This window comes from Pipistrellus kuhlii, unplaced genomic scaffold, assembly GCF_014108245.1.
Source record: "Pipistrellus kuhlii isolate mPipKuh1 unplaced genomic scaffold, mPipKuh1.p scaffold_m20_p_6, whole genome shotgun sequence".
Lineage (NCBI taxonomy): Eukaryota > Metazoa > Chordata > Mammalia > Chiroptera > Vespertilionidae > Pipistrellus > Pipistrellus kuhlii.
In genome coordinates this window covers 18,537,501-18,564,679 of record NW_023425562.1, presented here as the reverse complement: position 1 = coordinate 18,564,679, position 27,179 = coordinate 18,537,501, and the positions used below count along the sequence as shown (strand labels likewise).

The following is a 27,179-nucleotide window of genomic DNA, read 5'->3' as shown; positions in this document are numbered from 1 at the left end:
TTTCTGCACACTTAAATGTAAATAGATAAATGTGGCTTGTTAGTCCAAAACTTAGGTGGAATGTCCATGCTTATCTTTGTTTCTTTCTACTATTAACCTAAAGCCATGTACCAACCAGCTGGACCTTTGTTGATTGGTTCACGGTCAACTTTGCTACCATAGTCACCCCAAATATTCATTCAAAACTCCAGGCAGTGCAATTAATAACTGGAAATCAGCTCAAGTGATTAAAAAATGAGCTGGACAGAACTTTAACTTACTTGATTTGCTTAATTTATAGAATCATGATGAAGTAAGTATAAATGATATTTACTATCTCTGCCACACATTAAGTACAGATCAGATTGTCCCTGCATCTTCTATTCACAAAAAGGCAATGCTGTGATACATTTTATGGGACAGAGTGTTTTCTGATCACAAAGCTTCCACATGTAGGTAGGGATATAAAGATGTGCACTCGATAAAATTAGAAAACAATGCAGTCTATCATGACCTGCTAAATTATAGAGAGGAGATAATTAGGGCCAAAGTAATGAACATATATAAGTGGCTTATTATATAATATACTAATCAATCCAGTCTAAACTGTCAATGGTATTATGTTATCCTTTCCACCTTGGTGATTAGCATGCTGAGTCACCACTGTGTTTGCAGGAGCAGGTCAGTTGGCATCCTTGTTAGGGGCAGGGGACTTCTACTGAGTGCCTACTAGAGGCAGCTTAGACTCTGGGGCTTCCCATTTCATCCCATCTCATGTCCACTTCCTGGGAGGAAGAGGAGTAAAATCACATCTCCAATTTGAATTTGAGAAAACTGGGGCCTTCAGGATTAATAAACTTGCCCTAAGATATAAGGAGTACATTTTGGAGACATAATATTCAAAGGCATTTTAGTTCCCTCCATAACCACATCACATGAGAGCCCTGTTAGCATTGGAAAAAAATAATCCAGGGCAGGAGGAGCAAAGTAAACATGTCTATTCCTCCAGCTAATATATTCTAAAGCCATTTGACTTAGGGGTGGCTTTCACGCATCTTTTCAGTGTAAAGAATAGAATGGACTAAGAATATTACTTACAACTCAGAAATAGAAAAAGGTTTTGTGGATAATTGGGTTGTGGCTAGCAAATAGGCTTCCCATTCTAACTCAAGCCTCCAGCCAGTATGAGGCCCATTTTTACATGGTTCGTGATAACACTGCCGTAACAGTATCTTAAAGGACCCTGCATAATAATTCAAAAATTCTCCACATGTGGTGTGAAAAGATTAGACAAGTCTTAAGCAGGCAGGGACTTAAATCCTGCTGATAATACACTGGAGAAATTATAATGCCATAAAGGCAGGGAGGTAGCAAGGGTTTAGCAAAAGGAAGATAGAATCAGGGGACACAAACCTTTCTATAAATCAAGCCATTCTATTCTGGGTGATTATTTCATAAACTGGGTCTTGGGCTGTTGATCTCTTTAAATGATTATTACAAAATGCATGCGCTTTTAGAAAGAGTTACTGGCTGATTTGTATTTCAGACATATTTTCCATCAGTATTTATTTATTGAGAATATGGTTTTCATAATAGAGTTGATACTTTCAAATAATATAGAAAACTTGAATTCAATTTGTATAAAAGCTATGCAATTTTAGTGTACAATTACTACATCATATTGGGAAAAACAGTGATAAAAGGAGCCACCAAATGCATACCCAGACGAGAGCCATTTTCAAAAGATAAGATCATTTTGTCAGGGAGAGAAATAATGATGAAAATGTGCCCACATTCCTCTTGCCTCTAAATTCTGTTATTCTAGCTAAATAACAAAATCAGCCTTTGCACTTCTTCTAAAAACACAGAAAGAAGTTGAGAGACTTCTAGAGAGAGGGGGAGGGGAATATAAAGAAAGGAGAAGGGAGAGGGAGAGGGAGATGGCCAAGAAGAAAAAGGAAGAAGAAGAAAAGGAAGGGGCCAATAGGAAATAAACACTGGGTCTCTACAATGTTCCATCTCCATCAGCAATTGGTGCAGGATTGAGCAGGCTTGGAGAAAATGAAGTGTTCTTTATGCTAGAAATATTTTTAAATCACCAACATGGCACTTTGTGCTAACAATAGAAGATAAAATACACACAAAATACCTATTAATCATGACCGTATAATTTATTTATCCTAATGTCTGTAATAAGACAGCAAGAGAGCCGCACAGTACTCTTACTCCACATGAATTGAAGGAGTTGGCTGTTTTCGAAGGTGTAAAGGATATTCTAATGTAGTGTTTTGGCAGGATTGTTCCTATCCACCTGTTTACTCAGCAAGAGAAGAATTTTCCAATGGCAATTCTCACTGAAGTAGAATCAGGTCACCGTGCAAATGAACAATGGCTGCAAAGGAGAGAATTCTTACTCCATCCACAGTGGTACAGAGATGATTTAATAACATAATGCTGGGGTGAAAAGGCCAAAATATAGTGAGCATTCTAAGGCCATTATCACTGTCCTTAATGAAAAAAAAATCAAGGCCTCTTCATGCTTCTAAGGCAGGATTCTCTATTTTCATTTTTCTGGAGGAAAGATAACTTACATAAGACAACACTACCCATGAGCCCTGCATTTTATGCAGCCAGGCATGTAGTTTCTATTTTGTGCCTGATAATCATTTATGCTAATGTTTAAGCAAAGTAAACGCTGACAGAGACCAGCGCCCAGTGGAGTCCTCTGTACAGATCCTTACACAGCATTTTAAATGAGGAGGGATGGATGATATAGCACGACTGAGGCAGCTGTCCTTGTAATAAAGTGATTATTAGAGGAGGTGGGCATGATATGATTTAAGCATCAAAAGGGAATTAGATACTATGCCTCAGCCATCACAGGTAATGGGCCCACAGCTCTTCTATGCCTCAGTTGGTAATATTTCATTGAACATCTTACAAGTTTCCTTACTTTAGTGGTCTGGTTACTGTTACATATTTAGAATATCTACTTCCCCAAGTAGCTGCTGATATCCAGTAGTGCTGTTGCTTCATTACATACATATGTGTGTTTGAATGTGCCTCAGACAGCATGGGACAGTATTTAGGAACATACTAGATGTTCATTAATGTAATTATAATGATTTATGTCATTGTTTTTCTTTTATAAAGCTAAGTGTGATACAAATAATCACTGACTGATTTTTTTCTTAAATTAAGAATACAAAAATGGCAGAAAATATTGTATTTTGAGTAATTTTTTTAAAATAAAGTAAAGCATTAAAATTAGTCACTGCCAAAACAGAAAATACTTTCTTGTCCTTTGTCATGGAAATTTGGCATAAAAAGTGAGTTTAAAACAAACAAAAAACACTGCTGTTAACTGATCTCCTAATCTAGATACTTAGAAACTGGTGTGTATAGCAGAAAAAATAATGTTATTCAGTATTAAAAAGCGAAGCTGACTACCTAGGATTTTTATCAGAAATGTATTAATGGCCAGTCAGCTCTGAAAAGTATGCTAAAACAAATCTAGGCGTAACATCTGGATTAGGAAGTAAAGAATTCAGAGAAACTGGGTCTTTTGAAAATGAACATGCTTTTAAGTTCTTCCACTAGAAAACTATAATAGACACAATTTTTCTTTAAATATTATAATTTTGATGGGTTTTTTAAACAGTCTCTCTGCAGACAACACAGCACATACCATTTTTGAAAATGTGTATTTTGACCTTATTCTTTTTATTTAACTTTATAGATTAAAAATAGCAAATATTTATAAAAGTTAATGATTCCATATAGCATATGATTTATGAAGAGTAAGTTAATAAAGAAATTGATGACACAAATAGTATGTTACCAGAGACATCTTGAAGTAGAAATTGACATTACCTAGGGATTTAAATCCAAACAACCAAGAAAACAAAACATTCTTAAGAACAGAAACTTGGGAGTGGGGTCAACTTTATGGGCACATGACCAGAGAAATTGCAGGAGGACTCGAGGTCAGAGGGGTCATGCCTGGAGTGTGATTTCATGTCTTGCTGCAGCGTCTTAGTCCTGCAAATTACGTAGAGAGTTCAGCCTGCAACTCTGCATTCCCTAAAGATTGTCTGCAACTTGTACATGATTATGGCTTTAAAGATGCTATCTGAGGTTTTATTTCTGTAAGACAAATATTTCTAAGACTTGTGATGCTGGCCCACCCCTCTCCCACCCTCCAATTTGTTCCCACCTTATCTTTGTAGTGGTCACCAAGTGGAAGAAAGAATGGAGATGCTGTCAAATGTAGAGAATGAGACCAGCACCCCGACGACATATCTGAGCATACCTGCTCTCTCTTCTTCAACATTTTAAGTTTAAATAAAAATAAGGCTCTCAAACTGATCATAACTCATCAATCTTTTCAAAATAACATTAGAAATTTAATTTTGTAAGATCAGAAGTATTTTTAGGGATCACCGACTTATAAGTTGGCCAAAGAACACTGAGCTGCTTCACTCTGTGATCACACAGCTCAGTAGAGTGGTAAGCAGACGGTGTGATTGCACAGCAGGGACCATCTGTGTATATTTCTTGAGTCTTGATTCCTACTTGAGATATACCTGAGAGCATTGGGTGCATGTTTAAGTTCTTTACTAAGTCCCTGCATTGAAAATTCCTTTGCCATCGTTATTTTACCTTTGATGCTCCATTCTCATAGACAAACTTGGGAAATCTGAAAAAGTCAATGGAGGAAGCTGAAACCCCATGTTGACTATACAGTACTGGCAGGCAGAGGAGGTCACTCACTCACATAGGAAGTAAATACACAGACTGTATGGAAGGATTAGGCCCTTGAAGTTGTTAATTTGCCTGTAAGGAGAGATGTCCCAATTGGGGAGGCCATTTTGTTAACAGTCATCTTACCTTTGAAAATTCTTGAGTTAAATACATTGCTTCAAACATCTTCCTTCCATTTTCTCAAGAAATTTCCATGAAAGTATTCAAGGATATGGCTGGAGAAAAGAAACACTTTCTACATGCCACCCTTCCCTTTTCATACTCACACTCAGGCTGAGTGGCCACTTTGATGGGCTGCGAACTCTCCCCTGGCCCCCACTCATTGTAGGCCACCACGCGGAAGGTATACATGGCTTCCGGCTTCAGGTTCCCCACCGTGAGCTGAAGGGACCCAGGCTGGGTTGTATTCAATGCTCGTTCCCTGGAAAATCAAAGTTATAGGGGAAGATTATTCCACCTCTACTTTTAGCCCAAACCTTATTTAATGTTCAAGAGTAGCTAGATAGAAAAAAAGGTTGCTTCCTTACTTAATGAGACATAATCCAAGACCTCTGAAGCATACTATGGGAAACAAACTGAGGGTCTACAAGTGAATGTTGCAGGGTGACTGGGGAGTTTGAGTTTGTGCCATTTCCATGAAACTTGAATATTCAAGTATTTTCCCTTTGACACTTTATAAATTTGAATTTAAACCTTATGACACAGAGCTATATGAAAAAAAAAATCTGGAATGCATTTCATAAGCTTCCAGCTAATGACAAAAAATCAAGATTTCAATTATTCCACAAATTGGTCTTTGCCAATAATGTTCAAAAATGCATTTCTGCATTTCCTTTCATTGTACACGAGGCAAAGGCAGATGCTAAGTGTTTATGTGAGTGGAGCATGAGCTCCTGTTGTTATATTACGAGCAATTAGTAAATGGAAGTGGGTCCCCTTCTGTGCAGAAACAACAACACATCTCCTTGCCTTGTTCTTCAAGCACCGCCTACAGGTGTCCAACTCATTTCCCAATTAAAATTTCCTCAATGGTTCCCAACAAATGAATCAATCTGCTGGTCATGCTGGGATTTATATACTTATTAAGAGAAAACAAACTCTATGGACACATGCTGATATGTGATAAACAAGAACTACTAAAACTACTCTTTAAAGACATACATGATTTTAGACCTTTATACCCTCATTGGCTTCATATAATTGATTTGGTGAAGAGGGAAATCCTTCTAACCTAGTCAACTGTTCCTTAGTATTTCTATTTATAGATAATATCTGTTACCTCTCCATGGAATTATATGTAAGTTTTAATTTTGCCATTTGGGTTTATTTGGTTTTGGGAGATATGTAGAGTGAAACTTATTATTTTTTTCTGCCAGGGCAAGTTAGCTTCCAAAAAGAGAAAGACAAACTTTTAAGGGAATGAATGGTGATTCCTGGGCATACATATTAACTCTAAAATCACTTTGACACAGCAGAGACTGGCTGACTCATCCTCAACTCTGTCTTCTTCATGGACTCTACTTCCTAGCCCCCCTGAAGTCAAAATAAGGTCATATGACCAAGTCTATCCAATGGGTTTGAGTGTGTGTGATATGTGCTGACTCTAAGGCTAGCACAGAAAAACTACACATACAGGATGGGGGAAAATTAGGTTTACAGTTGTTCATATGGGGAGTGATACAATAATTAATATATAATAACCTATAATAATAAAAACATAATATGCTAATTAGACTGGACAGCCTAACAACCTTCCAGACGTCATTCCGGATGAAGCCATGGTTGCAGGGGCCTAGGTTGAGGTGGTTAGGGGTGATCAGGCAGTCAGGCAGAGGCGTTAGGGATAATCAGGCAGGCAGGAAAATGGTTAGGGGTGATTAGGCAGGCAGGCAGAGTGATTAGGGGTGGTAAGGCTGGCAGGCAGAGTGGTTAAGGATGATCAGGCAGGCAGGCAGGTGAGCAGTTAGGAGCCAGTGGTCCAGGATTGTGAGAAGGATGTCTGACTGCTGGTTTAGACCAGATCCCACAGGGATCCCTGCAGGATTGGGCCTAAACCAGCAGTTGGACATCCCCCAAGGGGTTTCCAATTGCAAGAGAGTGCAGGCTAGGCTGAGCCCCACCTTCCATCGCCCGGGGCATGTATTATTATTTCATGCACTGGGCCTCTAGTATGAGAATAAACTGTGTGTTTCACATACTCACAACTATAAACATACTTTTGCCCTCTCTGTATGGCTTCCTTCATGTTCTCTACCTACAGCTGTAGGCTTGAGGCAGGTAAGTATATGGCACTGGAAAGCCATATACTAATGATGGAGGAAGCAAAGTTTGCACAAATTCTGGAGAAGAGCTGGGAGAAGAACTGTCTTCACTCACAAACATCTTTTTTCTATTTTATAGAATCAAACAGCTTTGAGCGATTATTTGTTAGAGCAGTTAGCATTATTTTATCCACTAATGCTAGTACATTAAAATACGTACTCTGGGTCATTAGCAGGGGTTATAAGGAGGGAAGAATGATGAGTATAAAGTTTCAATTGTGGGAGATGATAAATTTCTCAAGATATAGGATAGTAATAGTTGCACAAAAATGTGAAAGAACTTAATGCCACAGAACTCTGTACTGAAAATCATTAAAACTGTAGACATTATGTCATATAGATTTTACCACAAAGAAAACACATACACACACATCTTGTATTAATCTGGATGCAGCCCAAGGTTTAGATATTTCTTAAAAATATGTTTTTTATTTATTTTTAAAGAGAAAGGGAGAGGGAGAGAGAGAGAAAAATATCAATCAGTTGCCTCTTGAACACCTCCTACTAGGCATCTAGCCCACAGCCCAGGCAAGTGCCCTGACTGGGAATCAAACCGGCAACATCTCAGGCAACCAACTGAGCCTCATTGGCCAGGACTATATATTTCTTTAGAACTGCTGTGTTAAGTTGCTTTAAGGATGAATTGTGACATAGTGGGGGAGAGCTTGTGACTATGTGAGATTCAATACTACTCTAAAGTAGGTAAGAGTAAAATCATCAAAACATGTTTCATGTGTCACATGTCACCTGCTCTCTTCTACCAGACCAAAATTATTTAGGACAATATGTTTCTTTATAAAAGGAAATCCTCACAATCAGATTATATGCCTTGTGGATGTGAATCTTTGCTTCTTATTTATTTTCTTTTAGTGGAATAAATTTTATATACATTGTCTAATATAGCCCTTTTATATAAACAGGGTGGTTTTATTACTGTTATTTTATAGATGGGAAAGAAGAGTTAGAGAAATATCCTCCCGCGTCCCAAAGTTAATGGATATTAAAGAATGAAATCTAAGCCCAGAATTGGTATCATTCCACAGTAGTGGCAAAAGGAGGAGCCTGTTTGGATCAAGGGCACTTCAGGTAGAAGCATGAGACCCTAAAGGGGAAGAAGGCACACTGGGCATTCGGAATCCTCTGTGGATGAATTAGTCTATGACCTATTGGGGGTCATTTCCCCTTTTCTAGATCTTCAAGCAACATAGTTGCCACGGAAGGTCAGATTTTCATACCAAACTTCTTGGCTATCTATAAGAAAAGACAGCTTTCAGAATTGACATTATTTTCATATCTACTAAATAATTTAGATGAAATAGCTGTGTTCTGAGACATGCTGGCAAAACCCTTTGAACAGGCAATCTTCAAAGGAAAAAAATGAGGCCAAAAAATTTGGGTATGCACAGTAAAAATGTCCACAGTCATACGAAAACATCACTCACATACCAAAGGGGATACTGGACTTCATTACAACAAAGGGAGTGTTAGGTGTCCTCCACCTCCATCAGCCTCCCAAAATATCCCAAATTAACAACAGTCATGAGAAAAATGATGTTCACTCTTATGGACAATGGGTCCTCTCTCAACATTACAGAAAGTGTGAACAAAGGGTCTTTAGAAAATACTTCATTGGGAGTGATCTGTAGGAATACAATGTAAGCCAGTACAATCTGCTTTAGAGAAACTTGGCTTCAGAGACAACTTCACGGGCCCTCCTCTAACCATAGGCTATTCCTGCCTAGATTGTCCACTCATTTCTTCAATATGGGCTCTTAATTTTAAATAACGATTTAACTGTATGTGCCCTTTATCCCCCAGAGCTCTACTGATCACACCAAAATGGGGCGGCAGCAAAATGCTACGCAGACTGCAGAATGGATTCAAGAGTCTTCATTGGGCTAGGGGAGGAGAGGGTGTTTGGGCTTCCTCATGAACTCATCTTAGCCTCAGGTTGCTTGGATGCTAATTGTTGCCATAAAAATATTTTCCTTAGAGAGCTTCTAAAAAATAAATGCAAACCATCTCAAGTAGCAGGAGTGGTGCCCGATACTCCCTATGCAGTGTTCTCTATATGGTAGTTAGAGCTATTATTTTTATTATTACTATAAAACACAACCATAACCTCAGAAGAAAAGAAGCGCTCTTGAGTTCAAGAAGAGAACTTTTCCACAAAGTATTCAGCTATAGGGATATGAGGAAATTAACTAATAAAAGGCATAATCATCATTTTTTAAAAAAAAAGGAAAATAAACAGATTGAACTGAAGTATGGGCCTGCCCCCATTATTTAAAAAATGTTCTGTGAGATAAATTTTGCTTGCAGAGATAAGTTAAAAATTTTTTTATTTTTATTTTTTGATAAGCCAAGACGTTCTGAAGAACAAAGAACAAGGGATGTTAAGACTTTGCCCAATTATGGTATTCGGTGTCCTGCCTGTCACTGTCATTGCCCTGATGGCTTCTGGCTTTGCTGCTTCTCAGGATGTTCTCTCCAATGGCTCTGAAGACGTAATGACCCTTCAAATGCACAGAGCTCAGGGTCATGGTGTCTACTGTCAGACAAAACTTCATCACTCCACTCCTTGCCCCCACTCTGAGTTAGCAGTGTGGGGTTCATGCAAGTTCAAAATAAATTGACTGAAGTAAAGGGAGTAGGTCACCTGAGCTTTCTAGAATCTATTCATATGAAATTCATTCCTTGAGTATCCACAGAGAGTGCAAGTGCACAACTCGGTCCCCTCCCGCTGGCTGAGAAGCTGCAGGCAGCCTGCCCGCTGGCACCTGCACACCGAGACCAAGAGCAGGCCATCTGCAGGCACTGCCCCGTGCTGAGCGCTGGGGTTCCGTGGCTGAGGCTCTATGGGAAAGAACAGCTGTGCTCTAAAAGCACAGACTCTGCACCAGTCACAGGATCGCTGCTGCTTTTCTGAGCTCAGCCTGTGAGTCCTGACTCTCTGAAGTCACAAAAACAAACAGGTGGCGAGGAACGTGAACTTGCATGAGTTGCATGGAGACCCGACTCCGGTTGGGCTCCAGGCTCTTGCACCCGGAGCCGGCCCTGCTCTGGTTTGTACTCACAACGCATTGCATCAGGACAGCTTTTCCTGATCCTTCTTCACTGGTTTCCCAGCTCTTCTATCTTCCATTGACAGGGATTTTCTTCTAACATACACAGGTGGTAGACTCCACGCCCTCACCTTGAGTGTATTATTATCAGCCTATGGGAAATGCAACCTCAGCCCCTTGGGACAAGAGCCAAAGACTTTCAAGCCATGGGGCTGACTCTTTTCACACTCACAGGCAGTCACCAAGCCTCAACACCAGATCTCATCCTCACTCCTCTTTCCCTGTTATGCTGTCTAGCATCGGATTTGTTCTGTTTCCCGGAGTTGCCTTCTCCTGATTCACAGTGCTTTCTGGATTTGGGTTTGGCAAAAGCTTGTTCATTCTTCAAATCCAATTCAAATGACATCTCCTGGCCTTAGGTTCCTACCATTATGTCTTCTGATTCCAGTGCATTGAAAGTTTTCTCCTTTGTGCTTTCGCTGCTATTGGTTTACACATCTACTCTAGCACATATCCCACTGCATTAATAGACATATCTGTCTCCTTGACTCAATTATGAATTATTTTAGAAGAGAAACCATGTTCAACTTGTATTTTATTGACACTCAGCATATATATCCACTGGGTCTAAAGAATGGCAATGTTTCCCTAACCAGTTTTGTTCAGTGGATAGAGCTGAAGGATCCCTGCAAGCTGAAGGGTCCCAGGTTCGATTCTGGTCAAGGGCATGTACCTACTGGCGGTGTGCAAGAGGCAGTTGATGCATGTTTCTCTCCCATCCATGTTTCTAACTCTCTATCCCTCTCCCTTCCTCTCTGTAAAAAATCAATAAAAATATATTTTTAAAAAGAATAGCAATATCACTGGTGTTCACATTTTTTAATATTGAATGCATATATAAAAGGAAAAATTTTAACAGAAGAATTGCTAGTTATCTCCATGGCATGTGGTCGCATAAATACCCATGCTCCATCCTAACTTAGTCCCATGGGTGGCCTTGACCCGCGCTTCACCTTCCTTCATCTCGCTTTCATTGTGTGAAAACTGAGAGCGTAGAATCTACTCAAAGAAGTCTTTCCCATCCAATATCCTTGGTGGGCAGAGAAAATCACCTGTGCTCTTTTGTCTTTGTCTTTAGCTGAATCCAGCACTTCTGTATTTACATCTCAGAAGTAAACAGAGATTAAAGATTAAGCATGATACTGTTCTCAGTGGGTCATTTGTAACATGTCTCCAGCCCACAGTCTAAGTAAACACATGCTGTTTTGCCTAAGTGTACCGTTGTGTTAGCACTTGTTACAGCTGTGAGGTGAGCAACAGATGCTGCCTTGATGTAGAAAACACCTAATTAGTTGCTTCCAGGGCCAAGAATTCTATTTTGTCCTTTGTCCCTTTGTAAGAAAGAAGCTCTGTTATTTTTTAATGGAGAGATTTTTAACATCTTCTCTTTAATGGCTCCACTTTCATTTTTATTTCCTTAGTGAGAGAAAGAATGGTGCAATGATGAGATTTCAAAACTGAAATACAGTGTTTGCTAGAACAGGGAGCATTTTTCAAGCTTTTTCATCTCAAAGCACATATAAACTAATTACTAACCAACACATATATTTTTTGCTAATCTGACCAAAAATATACTTTTGATTTATTCACACCAATGACTATTGTGTTGGCTGTTGTCATATTATTATTAGACAATCCAAAGCAAATGAAGTCAGGTACTGCATTTGAAAAATTCTTGCGGTGCCGAAACCGGTTTGGCTCAGTGGTAGAGCGTTGGTCTGTGGACTGAAAGGTCCCAGGTTCGATTCCGGTCAGGGGCATGTATGTTGGTTGGGGGCACATCCCCGGTAGGGGGTGTGCAAGAGGCAGCTGGTCGGTGTTTCTCTCTCATCGATGTTTCTAGCTCTCTATCTCTCTCCCTTCCTCTCTGTAAAAAATCAATAAAATATATTTTTTAAAAAAATTCTTGAGGCACACCAGTTGAAAATAGCTGGAATAGGAAACAGGGTTCAAAGTGACAGTGGCAACAAAAGAGACATCCACCCAAATGTTACACTCCTGGTCACCCCAGCTGAAACTTTTGCTGTCTTCAAGGCGCTGTCTTGAAGAGGAGGCAGGTTCAGAGATGAGCGGCCATCAGACAAAACCAAGTGTGGGATGGAGATCACCGTGGTCAGAGGGATTTCCACTGCGTCCGGGTTAAAAACTGTTTCTTTCTAAGCATAGGCTGAGAAATGGGCTTTTAAACATTTGTTTTCACATAACCTGTTTCAGCATCTAGTATACTCCTAAGAGACTAGTCACAGAATAACTACTGCTACAACAAGTAAGTTCTTTCGTGGAAAAAAGTTTTTGGTTAAAATTATTTTGTTGGATTTTTGCCCCTATAACAATACCCCTATAATAAATCTTATTCACTCTGGGTCATCTTCTAGTTCTGTGTTGCTGTTTTGTTTTGTTTTTTTGTTTTTGGTGGGGAGAAGGGTGAAAGGGAATCTTATCTTTCTCCATTGCTGTTATCAGCTATGTGTAGACACATTCCTGGTTTATATATCAGGCCTGAACTTCTCCTCTGAGCTCCAGTAGCCTAATTTCAAAAGCCTGCTTGACATTCCCCCTTGAATATTGTAAAGGTATGTAAACCAACAAGTCTGAAATGAAACAGATGCCCTTTGTTCCCAAATCTGGGTTTTTCCAGTATCCTTACCTCACTCAGCATATTGCCCCTCCCCCACCCTCCCATTTCCAGAAGCCAGAGACCTAGGAGCTCTCTTGGAAAATCCCCTTTCCCTCACCGTGAATGTCCAAGCCATCACCTGGTTCTGTCAGTGTTGTTACTTAAATATCTCCAGAATCTGTCACCTGCTGCATCTCCACTCAGACCCCCTTAATCCGACCCAGCATCCTCTCCAGCCTGGACTCCTGCACTGCCTGCCAGATGGCTCCCCAGCGCCCACCCACTGCCTCCGGTCAAACTGCCACTCCACAGTCACCATCACCCTCTATAAATGCAAGTCTGATTGTGGCCTGGACATTGTGCACACGCTCTGTAACTTCTCTTACAGAAGTGTGTTTCTTCCCTTTAGAGCTCTCCACTCCGTGTGTGGTTATATACGTACTCCTCAGTAGAATGATCCTCCCAACACTGTTAAACTACCTCTAAAGAGACTGTTGGATTCTCTGTTATTTCTTTTTTTTTAAAATATATATTTTATTGATTTCTTACAGAGAGGAAGGGAAAGAGATAGAGAGCTAGAAACGTCAATGAGAGAGAAACATCGACCAGCTGCCTCTTGCACACCCCCTAACGGGGATGTGCCCACAACCAACGTACATGCCCTTGGCCGGAATCGAACCTGGAACCTTTTAGTCCGCAGGCTGATGCTCTACCGCTGAGCCAAACCGGTTTCGGCGGATTCTCTATTATTTCAATCTCGGTGCCAGGCAAGTGAATGAAGGGTCACTCATTTGTATATGGCATTTAGAAATGGCATCCCTTTAAATATCCATTCAACTCACTGGAAGAATTAAATCCCAGTTCTCTCATTCTAAGACCACTTTGAGGTGGAAAGGACAGGGCTGACTTTCACTGAGGAGCAGAGTGACAACAGGGTCATTCCTGCTGAGTGTTAAGCCAGGACCAGAGTGTGGTGCTTTGGATTCTGAGCCTTGTTCTCCTTCCCTTACAACCCACTCCTTCACCACAACAAGCTTCATCAGTTACTCCGTCCTCAACACTGCAGAGCATGGGAAGGACATGTAAACACCATGATGAAGATCTGCCCGGCCAGCGTGGCTCAGTGGTGGAATGTCCACCTATGAACCAGGAGGTCGCAGTTCCATTCCCAGACAGGACATGTGCCAGGGTTGCAGGCTCACAGGAGATGGGTGTGCAGGAGGCAGCTAATCAATTGTTCTCTCTCATCACTGATGTTTGGATCTCTCTTCTCCTTCTCCCTTCCTCTCTGAAATCAATAAAAAATATATATTTTTTAAAATGACAGAAAATCACCCTAGCTGGTTTGGCTCAGTGGATAGAGTGTTGATCTGTGGACTGAATGGTCCCAATCAAGAGTACATGCCCAGGTTGCCAGTTCACTCCCCATTAGGGGACATGTAGAAGGCAGCTGATCAATACTTCTCTCTCATCATTGATGTTTCTCTCCCTCTCTCCCTCTTCCTTCCTCTCTGAAATCAATAAATATATATTAAAAAAGAAAATCCAATGCACAGTGAATTCTAAAGTGAATCCTCCATGTCAATCATGAAGAGCTGCTCTCTACTCCCAGTGAGCAGGGTTTCCCGGGCCAGCATAAAGCATCGCATTGCATACAGCCCTCCACATGGAAGACCCTGACTTTGTTCTGGCACAAAGTTAGCATGTGACCTTGAGCATGCTGGGGCTATCTCGGAGCCCTCCTGCTTTATTTGCAAAAGGAAGATACCCGTCACTTATCTGCCTACCTCACAGGATTATGGTCAGGATTAAATTGAATGATGCTCATGAAAGTGTTTTTACTCCTCTCATTTGAACTCCCGCAGCCTTTCTATGTAGCACTTCTAGCAAATATCTTTTACTTTGTATGGTACAGTGAGGAGATCACTGGACTGGAAATCTGGCATTTAAATCCTGCTTTTAGTATTTACTAGTTATGTAGCTCTTCGGGCAATTTTTTTTGAGACTTTCTGAACAGAGCAAGGCATGCTCATCTGTAATATGAAGATGATCATTCCTGCTTTATCCAAGGATAAATGGGCTAATGTTTGTGAATGTGATAAAGTTCTTTCTAATTATGAACTGGAGAATATCTGCATTCCACTGAAGTTCATTTTTCACCTACACCATGGTTTGTACATGGCACTGCTAACAAGAATGGAGTGCTGATGGGACACCAGAAGATGGGCATCCCAACCTTACATGTTGAGTCAATTATGATCCCAAGTGAGGGATGCAAGGCACTAGTAATTGGCCCAAGGCCACACAGCTAGTAAAATTCTGAGCCAGGATTGAAACCCATGCAATTCAATTCCAGAGCCACACAGCCTTAACCTTTCGGTAACACTGCCCCACACTCTATAAGTAACTTTAGATCCCTAAGTAGGCAGTATGATACTCTATGCATGGATTTAAAAGTTTGCTCCTGTAAATGTTATATGATAATAATTGATGCAAATAAAGTAAGCCACCAAGTCAGAAAATTCTTAGAAATAAGCCTACAGAGGAAATTCACGTCATAACTCTAAAAATATATATCAAGAGAGCTTGGCTCTTTTCCAGATTGATCAGTTAGGAGGAAGTTAGGCAGCATTGAGAGCGCCTGCTTTAAATTCAGGCCTGTATTAAGTCCTGGTCCCTCCACTTGCTAGCTATATCCCAGAGATGCAAACTTCTTCCTGAAGGGGGATGTTTCTGTTGTGAGAATTCGGTACTGCTGTCAGATGCTCAGTCTGGTACCCGGCACAGTAAGTGCCTGCTCCTGTTATCCATGCTTCCTCTGTGGGCTTGGACATGTGATTTCAGCCTCCCCAAAGCATCCGTCTCTAAGTGTTCAAGTAGAAGGAAGTTCAAGTAGAAGGAGTCAAAAGATCTCTTTCAAGTCGAATGATTTTTAGGTGCTAAGGGGGGATAGATGTATATCTCTGAAGCCATTGTATCTTGTGAATTCTGACTTTCAGGATCTAAAATTATTCTACTCTCTGATTTATGGAGTGAAGGCACCGAGGTGGATGAATGAAAGAATGTTTACTATGGCACTTGCATTTATTGCCACAATTAACTAATCGGGCAGATTAATGATAATCTGAGCTAGAATAATTTGCCTGACAAAGTCATTGCTAATCTGAGGCAAATGTTCAGTCCACAACCTTTATGAAGTTATTGTGTTAAGGAGTTAAACAAATATGAGCAAAAAAGCATCAAAGCTCAGAAACAGGTGGTTGAGCATCATCCCATATACCAAGAGGTCACTGGTTTGATTCCTGGTCAGGGTACTTGACCAGGTTTTGGGTTTGATTCCCTATAGGGGACACAAAGAAGGCTGCTGATCAGTGTTTCTCTCTCACATCCTTGTTTCTCTCTCTTTCTCTCCCTTCCTCTTTCTCTAAAATCAATTTTTAAAAAACATCCTATATAATAAAATGCTAATATGCAAATCAACTGTATGGTGGAATGTCCAGTTGGTATGACATGCACTAACCACCAGGAGGCAGATGCTCAATGCAGGAGATGTTTCCTGGTGATCAGTGCACTCCCACAGGGTGCTCAGCCAGAAATCCTGAGCTGGGCTCACAGCTAGCGAGCACAGCGGTGGTGGCGGGAGCCTCTCCTGACTCTGGCAGTGCTAAAACTGTCAGTCAGACATCCCCCAGAGGACTCCTGGACTGCAAGAGGCACAGGCTGGGATGAGGGAACTCCCCCTGAGTGCACAAATTTCATGCACTGGGTCTTTAGTGTTTTATGGGCAAAGGAGTCATAAAGTCTTCATTTAGTAATGAGAGAAGGACACAGAGTAGATTCCACAGGTCTCTGAGGTCCCTGCCAAGAATGCCCGCTGCCAGTGCCCCACAGTGTACCGCTAAAGAGAGGGATGGCTAAGCTGGGCTCTACTGGTAGCGCCTACCTGTTGTCACCTTCTCTGGAGAAAAAGACAGTGAAGGTTTGAATGTTCCCTTTTGCTTCTGCGGGTGGGCGCCAGCTGAGACGGATGAACCGACTGGAAACCAAGACAGGAACCACATCTCTGGGAGCAGAAGGGAGCACACTGGAGCTTGGGATTGCTGAGGAGAAAGGAGAGGAAGCAGTCAGAGGTGTTGATGCCACAGGCGGGCAAAGGGCAGGGAAGCAAAGCAGACCCAACAGCAAACACAGAATGGCACATCATGCAGATGCTGCGGAAATGAAGACAAAACAGGAAAGCAAAGAGACAGTAAATGGAACTAAAGGCATAACAGGAGTCCTTGGAGTTTATGAAAGGGTAGCTAATTAATTGCATCTGTAATTTAATTCATATTTTTCCAGTTTGTAGTAATCATGAGATCAATGACAATAAGAATAAATGCCCTATTGAAGTATGAAATAGGGAAACATGACCATGGACATGCACATATTGATAAATGCCTCAGGTAACCAAATAGTTATAACAGAACCTCATTCCTCTCAGAGCCTGTTTACACTTTTTTTTTTTTTTGTATAATTTGAGGAGCTTTCCTATCATTTCCTAAGACCACAGAAAACTTAAAGAAGTAAATTAAAATTGATGAAAGCTAACAAAAAGTAGAAACCATTCTCATGAACTACCTGCTAGCAAGAGAAATGCCAAAAATAAAATAAAAAATCACATAAAGATAGGCAACTGCACCTATCAAAATTCTCAAAATCTGACAATTGTTATTCATAGGAAGAACTCAATCATTCACAATTGCAAAATTGTTTTTTTAAACTTTTGGGGCATTCCTAACCTGTATTAGAAGTGTTTGATTGTGTGTGTGTGTGTGTGTGTGTGTGTGTGTGTGTGTGAATTCATAATTCACCTTTGCTGGAAAGATATTTTCTTCTTATGTGTTCAAGTCCCCAGGTCTGGGGAATGTGAGTTTCATTTTGAAGGTGAGTTCTGTCCCCACAAGAACCCATGTGCCTACATTTAATCTTCAAACTGGCCTCTGTGCTCCATTTGTACCCAGTTCTTACGAAAGGTAGTCTCCTTTCTTGCATTCTCTCTCTCCTCGGGCCCGGTGCTGGGAACTGCACGCCAGTTAGCTAGAAATCCCATTTGAGGGTCAGGGGCCATCTCATTTCCCAGTGGTTCAAGAAATATTATCAATTTACAATACATACCAGTGCTACAAAGGGAGAGGTTTTAGAGAACTGCAGAAAGCTTTCAAAGTAATTTCTGGCTCTGCAGATTCTCAGCCCACGTCTTCATGGATAGAACTTCCCCTTGCTTTCTTGATCAGCACAGAATTTGAAATAAATGGGAGACTGGCAAGAGCATCGCCAATCTTCTGTGGCAGAGTGGAGAGGAGAGGGTGGGAGGCTGATGCCCAGATAGGTAGCACCTCTGTCCAGAACATGGGTTATAGTAACCCTCTTGACAAAAGCCTTTACTTGCATCCTCCATGGACAGTGCCAACCAGCACCATGAAGGGAATGCATTCCTTTCTCCAGCTCACTGCCTGCTTCCCCTCCAAGGCTGCTAAACTCACTCACGTCTACACTGTCCTCTCAACTGTACAGCCCGAAACACCAATGGTGGCTCCCATTCCCGACTCTCTCCCATTCGCCCCTTTGGGGATACCCACTCCTGGACAGCTCACTTTATCTGCACGGTCACACATCCACACCATCACGCTCCCCTCCCAGAACTGTCATGCTCTCTTCCAGCTCCTCTGCTTCCCCTGCCACTCGCCTCCCGCGGGGGTATTCTCGGTGCAGCATCCAGAATAAGCTGGTAAAGGACACATCTGGCCCTACTACTCCACCATTTATTACCCTCCAGGTCTACTCTTTCCCTTAGAAACTCCAGACTTCTCAGCCTGCCTGCGGGTCTGGCTCCTGTTGATCACTTTTCTTGGTTTGCTTCCTCCACAAAGAGAGAGTGTTAGAAAAGGACTCAAGTGTAAACGCTTTACTTGGAAGGTGATCTCAGGAGACACCCTCGAGGAGTGGGAGAGTGAGACAGCAGGGAGTGAGCTGATAGTTGTTGCTGTAGGAAACTGAAGGGAGTCCCCCTGGGGACTCTGGGAATCAGGGTGCCACAAGCCTCTGAGCGATTCACTTCTGAAGGAAGCAGGAGGGGGTATGGATCTACCATCCTATTCTCCTCCACTCATTGAGGATGATTCCCAGGGAGTTGGCACTCCTGAATGGTAGCCTAGTGCATTCCTATCACTGCAAAAATGCCACCTTTGGGCAAAGGCGTGTGGCTATCCCAGCAAGCAGTGATCATTGGCTCTATTCACTCACCAAGTACTCTAGGCCAGTGGTCAGCAAACTTGTTAGTCAACAGAGCCAGATATCAACAAAGACAACGATTGAAATTTCTTTGGAGAGCCAAATTTTTTAAACTTAAACTTCTTCTAAAGCCACTTCTTCAAAATAGACTCGCTCAGACCGTGGTATTAGTGGAAGAGCCACACTCAAGGGGCCAAACAGCCACATGTAGTTTGTGAGCCATAGTTTGCTGACCACTGTTCTAGAGCATCTATCCTATGTCAGCCCTTCTCCAGGCCCGAGAGAGAGCATCCTCGGCAGCTTCCGTGGAGACTCCTGGCTCTTTAGTGAGCTCCGTGGCAGAGTGAGAGGGCAGAGTCGGAGGTGCATGCTGAGCCAAGGGCAGTTCCTAGGGACATGGCACAGGCAGCTCCCACCCTTGAGAAACCCACCTCACCCTCTTAATGCCCACTTTCCTCTTGACTTAGGTGCCTGTCCTTTGGTAAGATGGACCCAACGCATTCACAAAATATGCATCTACCAGGTACTGATTCATATCTATAAAATTAAAAAAGAATGTCTAAAAATTTATAACATAATGAGGAATCTTATTTTAAAATAAGGTTCAACCTAACAAATAAATGTTGAATTAAAATCAAATCTAAAAATGTCTGTCTGAATAAAGTCTATTGAAACAATCTGTCTGTACTCAGTCAGTGTGGCTCAGAGGTTGAGCATCAACCTATGAACCAGAGGGTCATGGTTTGATTCCAGGTTAGGGCACATGCCCTAGTTTCATAGATCCCCAGGGCGTGCAGGAGGCAGCTGATCAACCATCAGTGATTTTTCTATTTCCCTCTCCCTCTCCATTCCTCTATGAAATCAATAAAAAATATTTAAAAAATAAAACAATCTGAGCAGCAAGACTTTAGAGAGTGTTACTACCTAGTTTTGGCCATGGAGTTCCACTACCTTATGCTCTCAGCTGAAGCCTATGAAAGTACAGACTTCAGAAGTCAATTTGTTGAAATTCTTTTTGTGTGTGTGTGTGTGTTTATTTTTAAATTTAATTTAATTTTTAATATATTTTATTGATTTTTTACAGAGAGGAAGGGAGAGAGATAGAGAGCTAGAAACATTGATGAGAGAGAAACATCAACCAGCTGCCTCTTGCACACCCCCTACCGGGGATGTGCCCGCAACCAACTTACATGCCCCTGCCTGGAATCGAACCTGGGACCTTTCAGTCCACAGACCGACGCTCTACCACTGAGCCAAACTGGTTTCAGCTTGGTGAAATTCTTTAAAATGAAAAATATTCATACCATTTGACTAAGCATCCGTATGTCTATAATTTTTATAAATGAATACCCCATTTAGCAATGAACTGATGTGAAATCACTGGACTTTTTCTCAAAATGTAATGCCTGTACATATTATCAGTTTAAAGAAAAGGGGGTTCTTACAGAGTGTTTTTACAAAAGATTTTTAAACACTAAAGGTGATCAATGATGAGTTTAAAAAACCTTTGGAAAATGTTCAAGTTGGAAAATAATTTTTAAAGAACAGGTGAGAAATTTTCAAATCCTTTTTGTCCCACAGCAGCTCACTTATGGATGATGCCACATCAAAAGTGAGCTGGGTTTGCCATCCACTCAGGAACTGCCAGGAAGGAGTGCAATGGAGTCTCCAATTCAGATGCACTCCCTGAGTGCCTTCTCACAGAACTGGTCTACACTCGGATCGCACAGTTAGAGCTCAGAATAGAATCAATCATGGACTCTTTACTTCTATTTAAACGGTCCTTCTATGAAAAAGAAGGGACTCATTTTTCACAAAGGAATGGCCTCTTGCTTTACACAGGGAAATTAATTTTGTTCTTACTAATCCTCCATGCTTTCTCTCAATAGTAACTTGTCTTCACAGAGGTCTCACTCAATAAGGAACCAATCAGGACTCCTTTTCTTTGCTCTTGGAGGTCTAATCTTCACTCTGGCCCTAATCTCTCTGGCCCATTACTGTTGCCATGGTTACAGCTTCTGTTGTCATGGAGAAGAGGAGTTGAATTTGCCACACTCTAACATAAGACTTTTTTTTTTTTTTAAAGAACCTCTATAAAAAAAAAATTATCATAGCAGTAGTAAGAGGTAATTTCTGAAAATAATATAAATGGGAAGAATAGATAGTTTTGAAACAAAAAGCTAAGAATAACATTTGTATGATGTCGCTGCAATAGCCTTGGTAATAATTATATTATTAGGTGAATTATTCTATGAAGCTACATTTTGTCTAGATACCATAGACTTTTGTTCTGTCAAATCTTTAGTATGTTGTTACATGAATATTAATTTATATCTGTGCTAACAACAGTGCCTGACCTCTACTTCTATGAGGCATATGAAAGATGATAAAATGTATTCACAAAAATCACAAAAATATTTAATTTGCATTAAATATCAAACAACCAATAGGCTTTTTCCCACAGTCACTCCCCATGTTGTTAACTGAAGTGCTATCAGTGTAGCCAGCAGGTCAGCTAGATGCTTTCTTCCATGCATCTCCTTATTATCTTGAAGATTTAATAAAAATAAGATATAACTAGATTAGTGATGTGACAGGAACATTTAATTGTCTTAAGAGCAAACATTTATTTGATTTTGGCATTTTTTCCCCTTTTATTTATTTATTTCTTTTTTGTGCTCTTTTGACACCAAACTCTAGCTTTTAATGGTCTAATGGGAAAGTAGATAAAAATTAAAATTTTGGTTAAAGTTTTTATAGTTTTAAACTTAATTTTACAACCTTACCAAAACAAAGTGTGGCTGTTTATATTTGTAGACAACAAAATCACATTTTTATAAAGCTTCACTTATTTTCAAATTCAGAGAATCAGGGCCTTTGAGCTAGTGTATTAAGAACCTTATACAACAAAGATAATTTAAAATTTGTGTTTTAAAAAAGTGATTTGAAACTATTTCATTTTAAATCAATATGAACTAGATGTTAATAAGTTATAATATTTCATTGAATCTTCCTTTTTACATAAAATAATTTACTGGATTAGTATCTAAAAATGAATAACCACTTTTTATTGAATGTCTATCATGTTCCTATTATTATGCTTGTAAGAATTATTATTTTTCTATTTTTAAATATATTTTATTGACTTCAGAGAGGAAGAGAGTGGTAAAGAGAGACAGAAACATCAATGGTGAGAGAGCACCATTCATCAGCTGCCTCCTGCACAACCCCTCCTGGGGACCCAGCCCACAACCCAGGCATGTGCCCTAACTGGGAATGGAACCTTAACCTCCTGGTTAACAGGTCAACAATCAACTACTGAGCCACATAGCTGGGCAAGAATTATTTATTTTTAAATCATGTTCTTTTGCCCTGAGAGTATAGGGAACTAAACTGTTAGACAATTACAACACTTGTGACAGTCTCTTACTTACAAACAAGTTTCACCCTGAAGTTTTGGTAGGGTGGTTGTTTAGAAACCAGAACTCACTTCTAACTAAACTGTTTCTATCCTTTTCCCATAAAACTATTTATCCTTTCATAAACAATCACAGTACTCACACTATGACACTTGTATGATTTTTTTTGTAAAATCAATTTATGTATCTAATCACTAATCTGTTCAATGTCCATGGAGGGATTGCTGTGTATAAAGCACTATGGAAGGCCTGTTTTCATCCATTTCCCAATTCTCCCTGCCTCTGCCTCTCCCTCAATGTCCTTTCACCTCCAGCATTGCTCCTCCATTCCAGCTCTACTTGCCCAGTTGACTGGAGGTAGAGAGCCAGGCTTGAGGGCTTCCAAAGGCTCTCCTTGCTGGCTCTCAGCTCTCCACACTGAACTTGTCCAGTTCCATGATGACCTCATACTTTCTTCTCTGCTCCTTCCGTGTGCTGCAACCTCAGCTGGAATACCTCCCTCCCTCTGCCTTGCTGCCCTGTCCTTCAGATTTCAGTTTAGCTGTCACTCACTGATCCCTCCACTGTCTTAGGTGCGTCCATCATGGGCTTTTTTAGGACCAGAATAAGTGTCCTCTCAGAATACTTATGAACCTGCACTGTAATGGCCCAGTCACTTTTGGGTGCCCTTTGCCAAATTATATGCTCTGTAAGAGGAGGACTCAAGTCTAAACCGTTCACCACTTTAATCCCCAAACCTAGCACAGTGTGTTTAGAAACACCCTGGGCATCCAATACATCCTGGCAGTGTTAGCAAAATGAAAGGTTTTGCAAATTTGTGAAATTATAATGATTAGACTTTGACTAGAAAATTCTCTGCCAGAACCCTTGAAATTGGGTATTTGAGAACATGTCTGGGGAGGAACCTGGGCTATTATTGCAAGCTGGTTATGCTAATAATTATAACTCTAATAAATTACATGTACATTCCAAAACTAAGCTCAGAAGAAGGTTCCAGGGGAATGTAGGTATGGGTTGTGAATATTTAATTTAGGATCAAATGGAGAGAAGAAAATGTTCTGGAAATCCAACAATACATGGAAGGAGAAGCTGTGTTTGGCTAGGAATAATTCCCCAGACAAGTAATGTTTCCATTGAGAAGATTTTAAGAAAGAAAACCTGAAACACTGGCTGGGGCTGGGGTTTGCCTCCAGGAGGAAAACCTGGGGCTCTGATATAGAAGTCTGATCCTTATCCTAGGACCATGGATCAAGGAGAATTGCCAGGCCCAGGCTACATGCTGGGAAAGGTTACCTATGGCCACACATAGAGACAAGGTGAAAAACAAATTCTGGACTATATTATCCTATCAGCAGAGGTACCTGCATCTCTCAAAGTATGAAGTCTTTGCAAGAGACAAAACGAGAAGACAAATATTGGGTAAACTGGTCAACCAACATACGTGTGAATGAATGATTTTATATTCAAATCTGTACATTATATGTATATGAAAGCATACATTGTGTGCTTTTAATGATTTCTTTTTTTAAAGTTTGTCTTTATTGTTGAAAGTCTTACAGATGTCCCCCATTTGCCCCATTGACCCCTGCACCGCCACCCCCAGGCCTTCACACAATTTTGTCTATGTCCATGGCTATGCTTATAAGTTCCCCAGTTAATGTCTCCTCATCCACCCCTTCCTTCCTTCTAAGATTCCACAGTCTGTTCCATGTTTTTGTATATCTAGATCCATTTTGTTCATCAGTTTCTTTTGTTCATTAGATCCCACATATGAGTAAGACCATGTGATATTTCTCTTTCTCTGAATGGCTTATTTCACTTAGCATACTACTCTCCAGGTCCATTCACGCTCTCTCAAAGGGTAAAGGATCCTTTTTTTACAGCTGCATAGTATTCTGTTGTGTAAATATACAGCTTTTTTATCGACTCATCTGCTGATGGGCACTTGACGGTTTCCAGATCTTTGCTATTGTAAATTGCACTGCTTTGAACATAGGGGTGTATATATTCTTTCTGATTGGTTTTTCAGGATTCTTAGGATATATTTCTAGAAGTGGGATCACTGGGTCAAATGACATTGTCATATTTAACTTTTTGAGGAAACTCCATACTGTTTTCATAATGGCTGCACCAGTCTGCATTCCCACCAGCAGTATACTAGGGTTCCCTTTGCTCCACATCCTCGCCAGCACTTGTCATTTGTTGATGACAGCCACTCTGATAGGTGTGAGGCAATACCTCATGTCTTTATTTTCACTTTATTTAGGAAAATACCTCTTAAAGAACTCATCCAAGATGGAACAAAGACCACAGGCAGCTTGGGAAGGTGGTTAGTCCCTCATTTACGTAAACACAGATGGATTTGTCTTGAAAACTGTCATTAAACAGAGGGGTTGGTAGATCCATTCTCTAATACTCTACGTCATAGGGGTGTCGAACTCAATCAGAGAAGGAGCCAAAATCTAAAATCCAGCCTAAATCGCGGGCCGAATGGTTTACTGAACAGTCATAAACTGTCATTGTGATGGAAACGCAGCGGAGTGCAGTGATGACAGCGTGGTGCGGGCCACATTGCAAGGCCTGGCAGGACGGATTTGGCCCGCGGGGCCTTGTGTTTGACACATGTGCAGTCTACGACTATGTGAATTGGGATGTTAGTTAGCTTATCTGAGCTAAAAATTGATTCAAAATTGATTCAAAATATTTAACATGCATGGTTAAGTGATGAGGAGAAATAGATCATAAGGCTCCCCAAGTAACTAGCATATGAGTTGTATTCGATAAATGGCTACTACTATTTGTCTGTTTTTAGATCCAGAGAGTAGGAAGTCTGCCTTTGCTGGGCCAGTGTGACGATGCTGGCTGGAAACCCATAGACCCTCCTGGCATGGCTTTGGGAAGAATTTGGGCTAAATCGATAGGTGAAGTAAGTTGGGGACAAGGGTGCTTCCTCTATAAAAGGACAGGACTTGGTCACTTTCATATCTCTCCAATTTCCTTTACCAGCTGGCAGAGAAAATATCATCCTTTGTGTGCCCTTTTTGTCATCCCAAAGGCCTGCTCCTATAAGAATATACTTCATTTCAGGCTTCTTTTCCTTCTCTGTACTTTCTTCCTCATCGTTGTGCCCTTTCCGCCTGTCACTATTCCAAGGCTTCGGAAGGCCACCTTTCATCACCTCTCCCATCAATGTCTTTTCCTGGTGTCTTTCACCAACTGCACAATGACTCTGCTTCTCCCCAACCTCCAGGACCCCTTGTTTCCCTCCTTTCCCTGGAGTTTATGCCTTTGAGTTCTTAGTCATTGTTTATCTATCCTCCATGCCCAGGGACCCCAGACGCGCCATTTCAATCATTCTCTTGTCACCAGAGCTTCCTCTAGGGAGAATGGCTGACAAGCTGTGACATCTCTCCTCTCATCCCTCATGTGTCTTTATCATCCTTCACCTCATCCCAGCCATATGGTTCTATGTCCCAGCTGCCACACAAGCCTCTTCTGTGGCCTGTGAAGAACATGTGAAGAACACACACATTGCTGATTCGGATCAAGAGGCAGGCTTTAAGAAGCCGTGCTTTGCTCTTTGGTAGTAAAACAACCACCAAAGTCAAATAGCCGACAAGCTGTGTTGTTAAGAAAAAAATAACTGAATCAGGGCTAGGGAATCTTATTATTGTTATTTTGTTAAGTATCTGAATTTTTCCAGCAAGGAACTCGATAAAGGTATGTTAAAGAGAATATAAATTAAGTAAAAAAAAAAGAACTAAATGTTTAAGCCAGTGGTCAGCAAATTCATTTAGTCAACAGAGCCAGATATCAACAATACAACGATTGAAATTTCTTTTGAGAGCCACATTTTTTAAACTTAAACTTCTTCTAATGCCACTTCTTCAGAATATAATAGACTCTCCTAGACCATGGTATTTGTGGAAGAGCCACACTCAAGTGGCCAAAGAGCTGCATGTGTCTCTCGAACTGCAGTTTGCCAACTACTGATTTAAGCTCCCATCTTTAGTAGTGTTGCCCCTTTTAAGAGCCACTTTTACTGTTTCAGGATTCCAAGTGACAAAATAAAGTTCCAATCACATTGATGGCTCAGTGGGTTCTCCTAATAGCGAACTTCTAATGCTGTCCCTGGGATTTAATATAAAATTTAAATCTAGTACTTATTTAAGGTTCCAGTCTGTGGGAATGCTAGTTCCAACGTTTGTTCCAATGAAATGTCCCTGAGAATGAGAGTCTCAGGATGACAGGTGCACCAAGCACCGTGTTTCTGATGGCAGGAAGAGTGTGGATGCGTGAAGAGGCACCTCAGGCCAGGAGAGCAGCCGCAGGGCATGGCAGTTTATGAAGCGTCTGTGTGCGGCACAGGTGGCTCTAATTTCTAGCTATTTGCCCTTGAATTTTATAGCCAAAACAAATTAAAAAAAATAAAAATAAAAAACAATATAAGAGCACATAAAGCTAAGGTAAGTTATTACTTGTTCCAATTATGTTTTATAAATAGAACCTATTGCTGCTAGCAGCCTCTGCAAGGCACCAGGGGGCCATAGCGGGAGTCTGTGTGAGGGATGCTGCCTTAGATCCTTGTTTCCTTTTAGCTCTGTCCTTCTAGGTCCATAAACCCTGGGGAGAGACAGCAGGGAGACAGAAAGGGAGGGAGGGAGGGAGGGAAAGAAGAGGG

The 27,179-nt window shown here is 40.9% G+C and overlaps 1 protein-coding gene across 1 annotated transcript in view; it reads right to left on the bottom strand.

Annotated features, from left to right (window-relative positions):
* LOC123651536 (netrin receptor DCC-like) overlaps positions 1-27,179 on the bottom strand; it is a 129,006-nt gene that overhangs the window by 29,395 nt on the left and 72,432 nt on the right. Inside the window, exons 3-4 of the mRNA XM_045574600.1 lie at positions 16,750-16,906; positions 5,010-5,164 (exon numbers count right to left, since the gene is read on the bottom strand). Of these exons, the coding sequence (XP_045430556.1) occupies positions 5,010-5,164; positions 16,750-16,906 (312 nt within the window). The remainder of the gene's footprint in view (positions 1-5,009; positions 5,165-16,749; positions 16,907-27,179) is intronic.